The following is a 13,953-nucleotide window of genomic DNA, read 5'->3' as shown; positions in this document are numbered from 1 at the left end:
AAAGATAAACATCATATATTCTCACTTATTTGTGGGATCTAAAAATCAAAGCAATTGAACGCATGGAGAGAGTAGAAGGATGGTTACCAGAGGCCGGGAAGAAGAATATGGTGGCAGAGGGTGGGGTGGGTAGGAAGTGGGAATGGTTAGTAAGTAAACACACACACACACCACAAAAAAACATTAGAAAGAATAAAAAAGACTTACTACTGGATAGTACAACAGGGTGACTATAGTCAATAATAATTTAATTGTACATTTAAAAATAACTATGAGTATAATTGGATTGTTTATAACATAAAGGATAAATGCTTGAGGGGGATGGATACCACATTCTCCATAATGTGAGTATTATGCATCGCATGCCTGTATCAAAATATCTCATGTAACCTGTAAATATATACACCTACTATGTACCCACAAAAATTAAAAATTAAAAAAATGTTAAACAACCGTGGGTGATCACTTCTCTTTTTTTCCGTATTAAAATCTTGCTCATGCCTATATCCCCAACACTTTGGAAGACTGACGTGGGAGGATCACTTCATACAGGAGTTTGAGACTCTCCTGGGAAATATGGTGAGAGGCCCTGTCTCTACAAAAAAAAAAAAAGAAAAAAAGGAAAAAAAAATAGCCATGCATGTTGGCATGTGCCTGTAGTCCCAGCTACTGGGAGTAGACAGGGGGAGGGAGGGTTACTGAGGCTGAAGGATCCAGGAAGTTGAGGCTGCAGTGAGCCCTGATGGTACCACTATACTCCAGCCTGGGCAACAGAGCAGACACCCTGTCTCAATCAATCAGTCGATAAAATCTTAAAATGACTTCCCTCTAAATGAGTGCAAACTCTGACTTAATGCTTACACTTATGTTTTGGCAGGGAACTTCCTACTTTAAGTTTTAATGGCTTCCTCCCTAATTTCTTGCTTTAATTACAAATGTTCAGTTGCACCACCATTTACTTCTTCAGTTCCGTCAGTAAATACATAAATCATTTTCTGTTCCAGGATGTCAAGTAAAAATTAAATTATAATCTATGCCAATTTATTTCCTTTGAATAAGGAAAAGGAAGGTCAACTTCTACTATCGGAAGTGCCAAAATGGCTATCTCCACGACAATGTTCTGCATACAGGTGATCTCACTTTTGTATTAAAAAATAATCAAAACATTCATCATTCCATTCTCTTCAGCTAAACCCCACTCCAGCAACCCCTTACGGGCCCGTCATGAACACTGTCATCCCCCGCCTGTTTGTCCTCTGAATTTTTAATTTGAGACAGTTTTTTCTCTACCTTCTACCCTTCCAGCTCTCACTCATTTATTCCCACTACACTTCCTTTTCAGCCTCAAGGATGCCTACGTCTCCTACTGCTTCTTCTCATCGGCCTTCTTCCGCCTTCACTTCCTTCCCTTTCCACCTGATACTTAGTTCACACATAAAGGTAGCTTGGAAGTGCAGGGTTAACATCCCCAGAGGTAATCACTAATGAATGGGAAACAGGAGCCAGTCAATAATTGCTTCTCCTTATCTTTAATGTGGACAATTTTAGGAAGTATTATATATTATTCTCAGGTGATCCCAGTGAAATTGAGCTCTTGATGCTATAACTCCTACCTGAAAAACAGAACCTTAATAATGACTTACTCTCTTCCTGATCCCTCACTTATGCTACCTGCGAGAACATCCCAAATAAGCTATCTGCACATAAGTCCTGTCTCAGGCTCTGCTTTCAGTAAAATCCCAGTTAACACATGAGAATTTATGCTGAATGTATATTTATATATAATATAAAACCCCAGGCTAGGGAAATAAAATGAAATATGGGACTTCCAAGTATATTTTGCTTAACTATTCATTATTCCAAAGGTCAACAGATCTCCTGTGTCTGCATTCTTTTTTAAAGTGCATAAACCTGTCAGCCAACATTCATTCTTACTGAGCAAGAAAAAGCAGCTAAGCACCAGCTCTGAGTGACTGCAAATTTGGCTAAAGTGGATACTGTATTCAAATACAGTGCTTCATTGTGACCCTTAGCTGTTTGGGAGAAGAAGCCTTCCCTCAAAACACACCTGCCATATTCAGTAGAACCTGCTAATTTCTAGTCCGCAACTTTCAGAGATGTTGTGGACTTCTGAACTGCTTTCTTCAGCTCCTTCTGACTCCAGATCCCTGAGCCTATAAGCTAAGCTGTGAGCTACTAACTCAGCTTCAAAATCACTACATTAGTCTGGAAGAGTTAATGCACGTCAAAGTACTTAATTTTCTCCTAGGGAGTCATGTGTTTGCTAGTAGAAAATGGATGACTAAGCAATCATTATCAACCTCATGGGATAATTCTAGCCCAGGGAAGCAAATAAGCCACAGAAAAACAACATGTACCACACAAAGCTTCCTCGCTGTGAAATAAGAGAGGCAAGCAGCTCCTTATGGAATACTGGAAGATAAATTATGACATAAGTGTTCACTCTGTTATTAGTGTCATATGTTTTCCTGAACATGATAAGATTTCTTTTCTGGATTTCATGGTAAATATTTGACAGTTACAAGTCTTTAGGAGATTCCACTATACTTACTTGTCTTGGCACACCATTATATTTGTGTTTCTATGTATTAGCAAAAATACGATATCTGCCAAACTATAATTGCAAACACCTTGAGTCAAAACAGTGCTTCCACATTAATTAAAATATAAATCAATACATCAACCAACATACATTTACTGAATATACTCTGTAGAGAAGGTACAGTCCTGAGCATAATAAAGTATAGAAATGAATATAAGACACCATTCCTGTCCTCACAGTTCTCAGAAATTATCATTTTATTACTTTTAGCATTAGATATGTTTACAATAAAGAATTACGTTAATGGAGCCTAGGAGTTCCAATTGCTAGTTGAGACTCACATTAAGAAAAATAGAAATTTGTAGAAATAATTATTAAATTTAAAAAATCTAAGCCTTATAGTCTTTTCAAAATAGAGATTTAAGTATGCTACCTTCACAGTGAATTTAATGTGATAAGATTTTCATTCAAATGACATTATATCTATTTAATGTTTTAATACAGTTATGCATGAAATCAGATTCCAACTTCTTTAAAAATGTGGGGTTTTTTTTGGATCATTTGATCATTTCCTCTAAACCATGTATTCCGGTCTCTATATTACTGAGAGCGATGTTAGATTCTTGGTCTACTGTTGAAGATACCAAAGACATGCGCCATTTGAATGTGTTCTTGAACTAAGTCCCAAAACAAAGTGAAGCAGTGTTTTTTTGTAGAGCTCAGGTCTAGGTGCTGCCAGGTGGGGTGGTGCCACTCCCGCAGAAGGCCCTGGCCCTTGTGAGGCCCAACAGATGTCATATTCTTTGTTTATATTCAATTCGGCATTGCCCTTCTGGCTGGGGGACACCCACCAAATGGAGAGAACTCTAAAAACAGAAATGCAGAAGAAATAGAAATTAAGAGACATAAGACCACATTTTCAGACCTAAGGTTTATTCCATTGTAATCTTCTCTAAAATGTACACAGTTTAGGTTTTTCAAGTTGGGAAATGTTTGCATCAATGAACTTCACAATGTCCAGCATCAACTTTAGCCTTCCATTCAGGCAGAAGAAAAAGAATACAATTCCTTATTCTAATAACAATCTCTTTAGTTTTACACACCTGAAGCCTATGGGCCTGCCACCCTTCGCTTTATCTGGCTAAAGAGGTTACCACAAATAAGGCTCTTTCTACAATTCTGGCTCAAAAACTGACACTTCATTTAGAATTGCTGGGTGAGATCTCCATACTGCAGGCTATAGGTGTTTAAAGACGGGCGGATCACGAGGTCAGGAGATCGAGACCATCCTGGCTAACACGGTGAAACCCCGTCTCTATTAAGAAATACAAAAAAAAAAACTAGCCGGGCGAGGTGGCGGGCGCCTGTAGTCCCAGCTACTCGGGAGGCTGAGGCCGGAGAATGGCGTAAACCCGGGAGGCGGAGCTTGCAGTGAGCTGAGATCCGGCCACTGCACTCCAGCCTGGGTGACAGAGTGAGACTCTGTCTCAAAAAAAAAAAAAAAAAAAAAAAAAGAATGATGCGGAGTTGGTGATATGAAACACTTACAGTGCATTCATGATCATGACTTTCCAGAAAGATATATATATTTTTTGAGATGGAGTCTTGTTCTGTAGCCTCCATAAAGATACTTTGTAGATGCCAAATGTTCTTTTTCTGCTCGAGTTAGAAATAAGATATGAAACTGTGTAGGGTCAAGCGGAGGTCAGTGTATCGTAAATAATACAAAGAGATTTTTGAGGTTTTGGGGATTAAAAAAGAAAAGGAACTTTTTCTGTCAACTATGAGGGCCGAGGGGAGATGAGGAGTGAGGAAAGATGAGGTGGATCTAATTTAGAATCAGTCTATTTATAAGTTTGAATGAAATAGGGCACAAAATGGGCTCTTTAGCAAGGAGATTCTTCAGAGAGTTGATAGAATAAGTCACAGGGGTCCATGAACCCACTGAAATTGCATCCACAACTTTGTGTGTATGAAGAAGTATACGCTTTTCTACAAAGGGGATCCATGTGTTTTGTGAGATTTCCTAAGGCTCTATGAACCCAAAAAGTAAAATGAAAAAAACAACCAACCAACCAACCTTACAAAGAAATAAAAACCCACTATGTTAGCAAAAATGTGCTTGCTTTTTCAAGAGAATTAAAGTTGACTCTTCCTTAATGCTCAAAATGGAACAGCCCCCACAGCCAGCATCAGGACACTGCTGCCTGATCACAGATCCTTAAACTTTGTAGTATTTCCTTTTTGTTTGGTTCATAATGGAAGGGAATTAACATTACATTACTTAAGGCCCTTTGAGGTAAAATGAAACATTGGGCTGTTGCAAAATTAAAATTAGAGATTCTAGCATTTGATTTTTTTTTACTATGTTAAGTAAATTCCTTCAAGGGAGTTGGTTTCCAAGTCCACTGATTTCCCTGCACCAGACAATAGACTGTTCAGGACATGCTTTGACAACACATCCCTGCCTTCTCCGAGAAGAGCCTGGTGATTTGAAGGCCGTTTCCTGCACTTTCTGATCACCTGATTTTACAATTTATTGAAACAAGTTCAATAGTTAAATAATGTTAATTGATGTTTCTCATTCAAGAATAAGAATTTTGAAATAAAATGCTCTTTGAGATCATGGGAATTCACTCAGACTTGTACTTTTTATAACGTGAGAGATCATTTCTTTAAAAAATGTTCTCAGTGGTGTCAAAACATAAATAGGACATATACAAAATAGTATAAGAAATTAAATCCAGATAATAGAATTCTTAGGAAGAAAATGCTAGGAAAAATCCTGCCTAAGGAATTAGTCAAAATTACTAATCTCCATGGTTTTCACAAATGCCATCCTTCTCATCTGAAAAGGCATTCTGGTGTCCTCTTGCTGGTGGGAAAATCTTTGTATGTTGAGTTTAATCCTGAGCAAAATTGTGACATTCAACTCAGTGGACCGGGAACTACTATTTGATGTACATAAAGCCTGACCCTGATGTTCATTTTGTCAACAACATAGCAGGTAGCTGACAACCTTTGTGAAAGTTGTTTTGAGTTCCCTTTCATTATAAGATTCTGAGAGCTCTTCGTCACTGATAAGTTACTTGTCCTCAAAATAGAAGTGCAAAAGAAATCAAGTGAAATGCTGAAATGTGCATATTTGTGAGTAATAAAATATTTTCTGTGTCACTTATGCACTTACATAATTCCTATTTAAATGTCACCCAAGAGTTTTATTTATCTCTCCATACATTAGCCTTATCATATCAAGAGTAAATCAAAGCACAAAATGCTATGTGAATAGCTCTGAGATTGCAATGCTTAATTTCTGAGCTTCAGCCCCAGTTTAAATAGCACCCTATACCCAAGGTTTTCACATGATTTCCAAACATTTGGATTTAAATTGAACTTCCTTTTATTTCTTACAACAGAGGTCCTCAAAGTGTGGCACCCAGACAAGCAGCAGCGGCGGCAACATCACCTGGAACTTGTTAGAAATGCAAATTCTGGACTGGGCGCTGTGGCTCACGCCTATAATCCCAGCACTTTGGGAGACCAGCAGATGGCCAACATGGTGAAACGACGTCTCTACTAAAAATACAAAAAGTTAGCCAGGCATGGTGGTGCGCACCTGCAGGCCCAGCTACCAGGGAGGCTGAGGCATGAGAACCACTTGAACCCGGGAGGTGGAGGCTACAGTGAGCTGAGATTGTGCCACTGCACTCCTTGGAGACTCTGTCTCAAAAACAAATGAACAAAAAACAAAACCAAAAAAAGAAAAAGAAAAGAAAGAAAGACATGCAGTTCTGTAGCCCCTCCCTGGTTCCTATTGGATCAGAAATTCTAGCGATAAATAGCACCTTTACCCAGTCTGTTCTAACAAGCCCTACTAGTGATGCTGATGCTCACACCAATTCAAGAGCCACTGATCTATGAGAATAGACCTACAGAAAACTTAAATGCCTGGAATATTCAATAGTTTGAGGTAGGCATAAAGTCATGACCTTTTCATTTCTGTTCAGTTTTTACTGCTAGGTTAGTTTTTTACCATGCCGTTGGTTTTCAGATGCACCAAGTGCTATGACTTGCATTGAAAACAATAGTTCACCTTTGGATCACAGACATTCTTTTCTAGAAAAATAAGGGCAAAGTGGCTGGGCACAGTGGCTCACACCTGTAATCCCAGCACTTTGGGATCACGAGGTCAGTAGACCGAGACCATCCTGGCTACCACGGTGAAACCCCGTCTCTACTAAAAATACAAAAAAAAAAAAAAAAAAACTAAGCTGAGCGTGGTGGCGGGTGCCTGTAGTCCCAGCTACTCAGGAGCCTGAGGCAGGAGAATGGTGTGAACCCTGGAGGTGGAGCTTGCAGTGAGCTGAGATGGCGCTACTGTACTCCAGCCTGGGCAACAGAGCGAGACTCCATCTCAAAAAAAAAAAAAGAAAAAGAAAAAAAAGGGCAAAGTTGGGGCCATGTTTATTTAACTCAGGGAAAAGTGTTCAAATTGGTAAGTGCATTGAAGAGCTTCTAACACTGGAAGTGGTGGAAAGACTGCTATTAAGGCCCAGCCAGGTAGTAATTGGGTACATAGATTAGATTCTGAATTAAGGAGACCGAGTATCTTCTCAGTCTGGTTCAATCCAAGGCACCTGTTAAGATCAGGCCTAAGTGAGGAAATGTCAGCTCCTCTCTAGTAATTAAAATTGGGGGAGGTGGGGGTGGTTATTTCATATTTATAATTAGTCATGATACTCAAAATTCTGAAAACATTTACCTGTTTGGGTAATGGGTCCAGAAGACTACAGTCATATTTATAAAGTATTAAAATAACACACATCTGAACCTCTAACAGAGCAAACCACCTGAAAGAAAAGAATACAATTGTTATTTGATTGAGAAAGATGTATATCTGCCAACAGAGAATATCTAGAAAGTATACATATTTCAAAGTAAATATGCTCTTCTTTACAATATACTCTTTTCCTATTTAAAGGATAGAGTAAGAACTGAACTCTTTACTTTCTTAATATCACCTACTCCATAGGGTAGTGGGATGATTAAATTGCTTTAAAATGTATATAAAGTGCTGAGCCAGTGGGAGCTCTCAATAAATGACAGTCCCAAGTCTTTCTCTTTAGGACTGTGCTTTCCAGTATCATAGCCATTAGCTACAAGTGGCTATTTCAATAATTAAATACATTTAATAAAATTAAATAATTAAATACATTTAATAAATAAATTTAAGATTAAGCGAAATGGAAAATTTCAGTTCCTCGGTTGCACTGGCCATATTTCAAGTGCTCAAAAGTTGTATGTGGTTATGGGCTACTATACTGGACAGTGTATATTTAAGACATTTCCATGATCACAGAAGGCTCTGTTGGACAGTCCTACCTAAGTCTAGACCCTGTTGCCTACTGGAAATTACTGCCTGAATGTTCTACAGGAACATCAAATTCCCTAGGACCTCCAAATCCACTTTTCCTTTTGCATTCCTTGTCTCAAGAGTGCCCAAGCATTTTGATCACACACTCTTGATAATAAAATATTTCAGCATGCCCTACAATATATTGATACTCAATTTATTTTAAATTACGCACATATACTACACTGTTTAGTGTCTATTTTCTAAGACACATACAAATAGAAACTAAAAACCTGAAAAAAGTATAAATAGAATTCTGTTATTTTTCCTTGTGTCCCATTGGGTTGTTTTGAACTCTCTGCAGGATTGGGAAACCCATTTAGGAAACATAGCCCTTAATGATACAATTAGTCCAACGAGACAGAACATTGTCATAAACTCAATCCTCTCCATCACTCTCCATATCCAATTAGGCACCAAGTCCTTTTTTTATTGTTCTCCTAAATAGCTCTTAATTCCCCTCCTTAACCCCTTATCTCTGGTCCCTCCATGACTCCCTCAGTGTAGATCTTCATCATTTATTTCCTGGATTACTGAATCAAGTTAGCTTCCACATTGCTTCCAGTTTCACTTCCCTCTACTCTGTCCTTTATCCTACCACTGGAGTAAACTTTCTAAAACACAGATCTTCAAACACCACAGCAGAAAACAGCCAGCCCTTGAAGATCCGCCCCTTACCTATCTCTGCAGTCTCCTCTCCCCCAGAGCTCCCACTTGATACCACGTGGCTCTAGCCACATTATATTACCTGACATTCTCTGAATGATGATGCTCTGGGCCACAAGCCTTTCCCTTTCTGAGGCTCAATCTCCTCTGGAAGCATTCCTGATAACTGTCCCCCGGGCTGTCCACTCCACCACATGGTTCCCTGGTCACATCTTAGCCACAGCTGCTACTGCACCACATTGTGATTGCTTGTTAGCTATGGCTCTCCCTGAGGAGGATTTGTATTATGAGGCCTTAGCACAGTGCACAGCACACTATTAGTACTTAATAATGTAGTGATGGAAAGTGATGCCTTCCATAGAGCAGATTCAATTTCCTGCCCTTTCCACTGGTCTCTGTATTTCTGTGGCACTTTACATATCCCTTAACTAATGTCTTTAGCCTACAATCCTACTATATCTTATATATTACGGCTAGTAATTTGCATGTCTGTCTTCCTTTATAGACTACAGTCTTCACAAAAAACAGGAACTATGTCTTATCTTTAAATCCTCAATGTTTATTGATTGAATGAGTGAAGGTATACATATTGATGATCTCATATTCATATCAAATAGTTAGATTTTTCCCCACTGCTGTTCTTGAAACATCCTGACTGTATTTTATTTCAAATGAAATCTGGAGCACTCCAGGTGTTGCTATAAGCCATCTGAATATCACATCAATTATTCAGTACTATTTATGATGCAAATGTAACCCTACTTACTTGCAAATGCTAAAGATAATTTATTCTAAAAGAGTATCAGTGTCTATGAAATAGGACATGCCTAATATTTACTGATTTGGATCAAAGTCAGCAATGTTTCTAAGAAAAAACAATTTTGCTAACTTGTATGAAGGTTCAGAGTTTCTCACAACTAAGGTTTTGTCAAACTTTTAACAAATTGGAACTTCCATTCCTGGCCATGATAAAGTGACAAAAGTTGGTGTTATCTTCCTGCCTTAACTCAAAAATGGGGCAAAATCCAGTGTAGGACAAAGATCTCCAGAGGAAGTAAAGAATGAGACGAACCCCTTGATTGCTTCAGTTTCCTGCTTCTGGCAGGTTCCAGGCTACAGTGCAAGGACAGAAATACCCACACAGGTCTGAGAGTATTATTAAGTTCAGCCAAGCTAAGGAGACTAAAATTTGTAGAGAAGAATATCAGAAAAGAAGAAGTTTCACATAGAGAGAGCAAGAGTATTCCAGGGATCTAGACAGCGGTCTACTTGAGTATTTGGCAGAGTTTTGATCTCTGCATGTGTGAGAGGAAACTATTGAGGCTGAAAAAGAACAACGAAAGGAAAATCAAAGCGCAAGAACCTGAATAAGGCCAAGAGCTCACACAAGGCATGGAGGCTGTGTTCACACAAGAAAAAGTCCAACCATCATATAGCACATGGACCATTAGCTAGAGCTCTTAAATGAGTATTGCCTTAGTAGTGGTATTATATTATTTTACATTAAATGATGCTCTGGATTTACCTTACTGAAGCTTAAAAACAAGTTTTGAAAAGTTGTTTTTCTAAGCAACTAACTAGATGTCATAATAAAGTCTAAACTAAAAGAATACGACACAACCCAGTATCCACGGCACTTAACATTTATGTCTTGCCATGTATTCAAAGTTAACAGGCTTAGAAAAAACAAAACAAAGAGAAGGCCCCCAAACCAAGAGAAAGCCCACTGAAAAAAAATAGGCCCAGAAATGACAGATATTAAAAATAGTTAATATACTCCACAGGTTTATAAAGGTAGAAAAAAAACAGCATGATGAGGGGAGAAAGATAAGATATTTAAAAAACAATTGTACTTCTAGCAATGAAAAATTCAATATCTGAAATGAAAACTAAACTGGATGGGATTAACAGATGGTAAATGCTGCCAAAGAAAAGATAATGGAACTTACTTAACCTAACAAAGAAAAATATCTAAAATGAAGTACATAGAATAAAAGGAAAAATAAATAGATTAACTTATAAAATAAAGAAGTCTAACATACATGTTATTAGACATATAGATGAGCAAGGGGGGGTAAATATTTTGGAAAGTAATAGCTGAAACATTTTCAATTTCTTTTGAAAACTATAATTTACAGATAATGACCCCAAGCAGAAGAAATATAAAGAAAATCATGCCGGCCAGGCACAGTGGTTCACACCTGTAATCCCAGCACTTTGGAAGGCCAAGGCCGGTGGATCACCTGAGGCCAGGAGCTCGAGACCAGCTTGGCCAACATAGCGAAACTTCATCTCTACTAAAAATACAAAAACATTAGCTGGGCATGGTGGTGTGTACCTGTAATCCCAGCTACTCGGGAGGCTGAGGAAAGAGAATCGCTTGAACCCGGAAGGCGGAGGTTGCTGTGAGCCGAGATCGCACCACTACACTCCAGCCTGGGCAACAGAGCAGGACTCTGTCTCAAAAAAAAAAAAACAAAAAAACAAAAAAACAAACAAAAAAAACCAAGCACAGTGGCTCATGCCTGTAATCCCAGTACTTTGGGAGACCGAGGCGGGTGGATCATGAGGTCAGGAGCTCAAGACCAGCCTGGCGAAGATGGTGAAACACCGTCTCTACTAAAAATACAAAACTTGGCCGGGCGTGGTGGCGGGCGCCTATAGTCCCAGCTACTCGGGAGGCTGAGGGAGGAGAATGGCGTGAACCCGGGAGACGGAGCTTGCAGTGAGCTGAGATCCCAGCACTGCACTCCAGCCTGGGTGACAGAGCAAGACTCTGTCTCAAAACAAAAAAAAGAAAAAAGAAAAGAAAGAAAAAAGAAATCATGTTACGGCAAATCATAAACTGCAGTAAATAAATAAACCCAGGGATTAAAAATAAATTTAAGTAGCCAGAAAAGAAAAACACCGTAAATAAAGAACAACAAACATTAAAAGTTAACATAGACTTTTTGTTGGAAACTATGCAAGCCAGAGGACTTACAATGTGTTTAAAGAATAGAAAGAAAAATAATAAGCAGACAAGGTATAAAGAAAGGGAGCTAATACTGTTTGCATTCATCTGTTCTCACACTGTGAAAAGAACTATCTAAGACTGGGTAATTTATGAAAAAAAAGAGGTTTAATTGACTCACAGTTCTGGAGGCTTAACAGGAAGTATGACTGGGAAGCCTCAGGAGACTTACCATCATGGCAGAAAGTGAAGGGGAAGCAACACCTTCTTCACATGGTGGTCGGAGAGAGAAAGCGAGCAAAGGCGAAGTGCCACACACTTTTACACCATTATATCTCGTGAGAACTCATTCACTATCATGAACATCAAGGGGGAAGTTCACCCCCATGATTTAATCACCTCCCACCAGGCCCCTCCTCCTCCTAATGTGGAGATTCTAGTTCAACATGAGATTTGGGTGGAGACACAGAGGCAAACTATATCACTGTTCCTTACAATAATGCACTAACTTTACAATGAGAGAGACCAGCCTAAATAATCTGGGGGTAAATATTTAGTTTCCTCTGTAAGGATTTAGATTATAGCATGCATTAGGAAAAAAGATGATTGTCTTTGGGAAATGTGTAAAAGAGAGAAAGAGACTGATGTTGAAATGACAATCAACCATTCAGTAGAAAATTTAAACAAGTAATATTTGGGCAGGTCTTAAGGACATAGTGTGCCTGTGCCCACCATGGACAGTTCTGAGGACCTCAAGTCCCAAGAACAACCATGGACGGTCCTGCTAAAGCCCCTCATATTACTCTATACTCAGACTGAGAAATGACCTATGGAGGGAGGGTGGTGTATCTTGGAGTAAAATCAGCTTCTCAGAGGAGGGATGAGACTAAAAGGAGCTGCTCTGTGACTATTTTGCAAAGAGACAAACACATTGCCATACAAAGGCATATAAGGTTAGGAAAAAGGAACCTTCTGTGAAGTGCTCAGTTTAAGTGCTTTTCTCTGGGACTATAGGAAAAGAAACATTTTATGTACAATTTTAATATTTCCCTACCTATGCTGTAATTTGTTTACCCTAAAAATTCCTTAAGAACTGATACATTCACACTATCTTGTATCATAGTACAGTGGAAAGTAAAGAGGTGATATAATGGCAGGAAGCATGAGTAGCCTCACTTTCATCCCTCTGCTGGAGATGATCTGAAAAAAGCAGCATCTCATCTTCAGTGTTGTGGGTGGTAGCATGTGGAGGAGCAGGGAGCTCAGCAAAGATTGCAGAACACTAAGGGTCAAGTTTGAATGGATAACTAGGGTGTGAATGTAACACCTGTCTTTTCTCTCTTCTCCTTTGAAAAAAAGTGATTTCTGTGGGAACAGTAAAGCGACACTTAGATTATATACTAAGAGTTCTAACAATAAAATAAGACCCTCATTCATTCATTCATTCATTCATTCATTCGATGTTTATTGTGTCTTTATGTGCTTTATATACTTCTAAGCACTGAAGTCACCCTAGGAAACAAAAACAATATTCATGTTCTCATGAAGCTTAAATTCTAGTAGAATACATATTAGAATAATAAATAAGAACAGGAAAGGAAGTTGATGGAGGTGTGGGCTAAAATATTTTAGAGAAAGAAGGCCTCTCTGATGAGATGACATTTTATCAGACCCTAGAATAAAATAAGAGAGTGAGCCATAAAAGGTACAAAAACCCAGAGTTAGAAGAATGAGTAATGATGAGAAGGCTAATGTTGAAATGGGAAGCTACTAGACCATTTTGAGAAGTATGACAAGCTCTGAAAGGATCCTTCAGTTGCTACACTGAGAATAAAATATAGGGTGAGATGGATGGAAATGATAAGAGTGATAAGAAAGCCACTACAATTTTCCAGACAATAGAAAGTGGTAACTTAGACCAGGATGGTAGAAATAGTTGTGAGCCACAGTTAGAGTCTGGATATATTCTGCAGGATGGACTGATGGTTTACATTATGCATGTGAAGAATATAAAGGAATCAAGGATGACTCCAAAGTTTTTGACTTGAGGAAATGCAAGGATACAGCTGTTATTTACCTCAGAAATGGGGAAGATTGAAGGAAGAGGAGGTTGAGGGAATTCTAATCTGGAGCTCAGTTTTGGACTTCTTAAGTACAGCTCTCTATAGACCAGTACCTTTTAGATATCCAAGGGGGGTGTTGAATGGAAGCTAAGTAATGAGCCCCATGATTAGGAAGGATTCATTCAGGGTCAGAGATAGAAGATTTATAAATATAAGAGTCATCATTATTTAGACAATTATTTAAAGCCATGGGGCAGTATGAGATCACTTAGAGAGTGAGTTAAATAGACTTGAT

General features: G+C 38.6%; 1 protein-coding gene across 3 annotated transcripts in view; it reads right to left on the bottom strand.

Annotated features, from left to right (window-relative positions):
* Window positions 1-262: 262 nt before the first annotated feature.
* CYP39A1 (cytochrome P450 family 39 subfamily A member 1) overlaps window positions 263-13,953 on the bottom strand; it is a 108,286-nt gene continuing 94,595 nt past the window's right edge. Inside the window, exons 10-11 of one of the 3 annotated variants that reach the window (XM_071096954.1) lie at window positions 7,326-7,413; window positions 263-3,429 (exon numbers count right to left, since the gene is read on the bottom strand). In XM_071096954.1, the coding sequence (XP_070953055.1) occupies window positions 3,358-3,429; window positions 7,326-7,413 (160 nt within the window). In that variant the 3' untranslated portion in view covers window positions 263-3,357. The remainder of the gene's footprint in view (window positions 3,430-7,325; window positions 7,414-13,953) is intronic. The other 2 variants (XM_011756921.3, XM_011756920.3) reach the window with 2 other exon arrangements.

Source organism: Macaca nemestrina, chromosome 5 (assembly GCF_043159975.1).
Source record: "Macaca nemestrina isolate mMacNem1 chromosome 5, mMacNem.hap1, whole genome shotgun sequence".
NCBI classification, from domain to species: Eukaryota; Metazoa; Chordata; class Mammalia; order Primates; family Cercopithecidae; genus Macaca; species Macaca nemestrina.
Note: the sequence above shows the minus strand (reverse complement) of the source record. Positions and strands in the feature narration are given on the sequence as shown.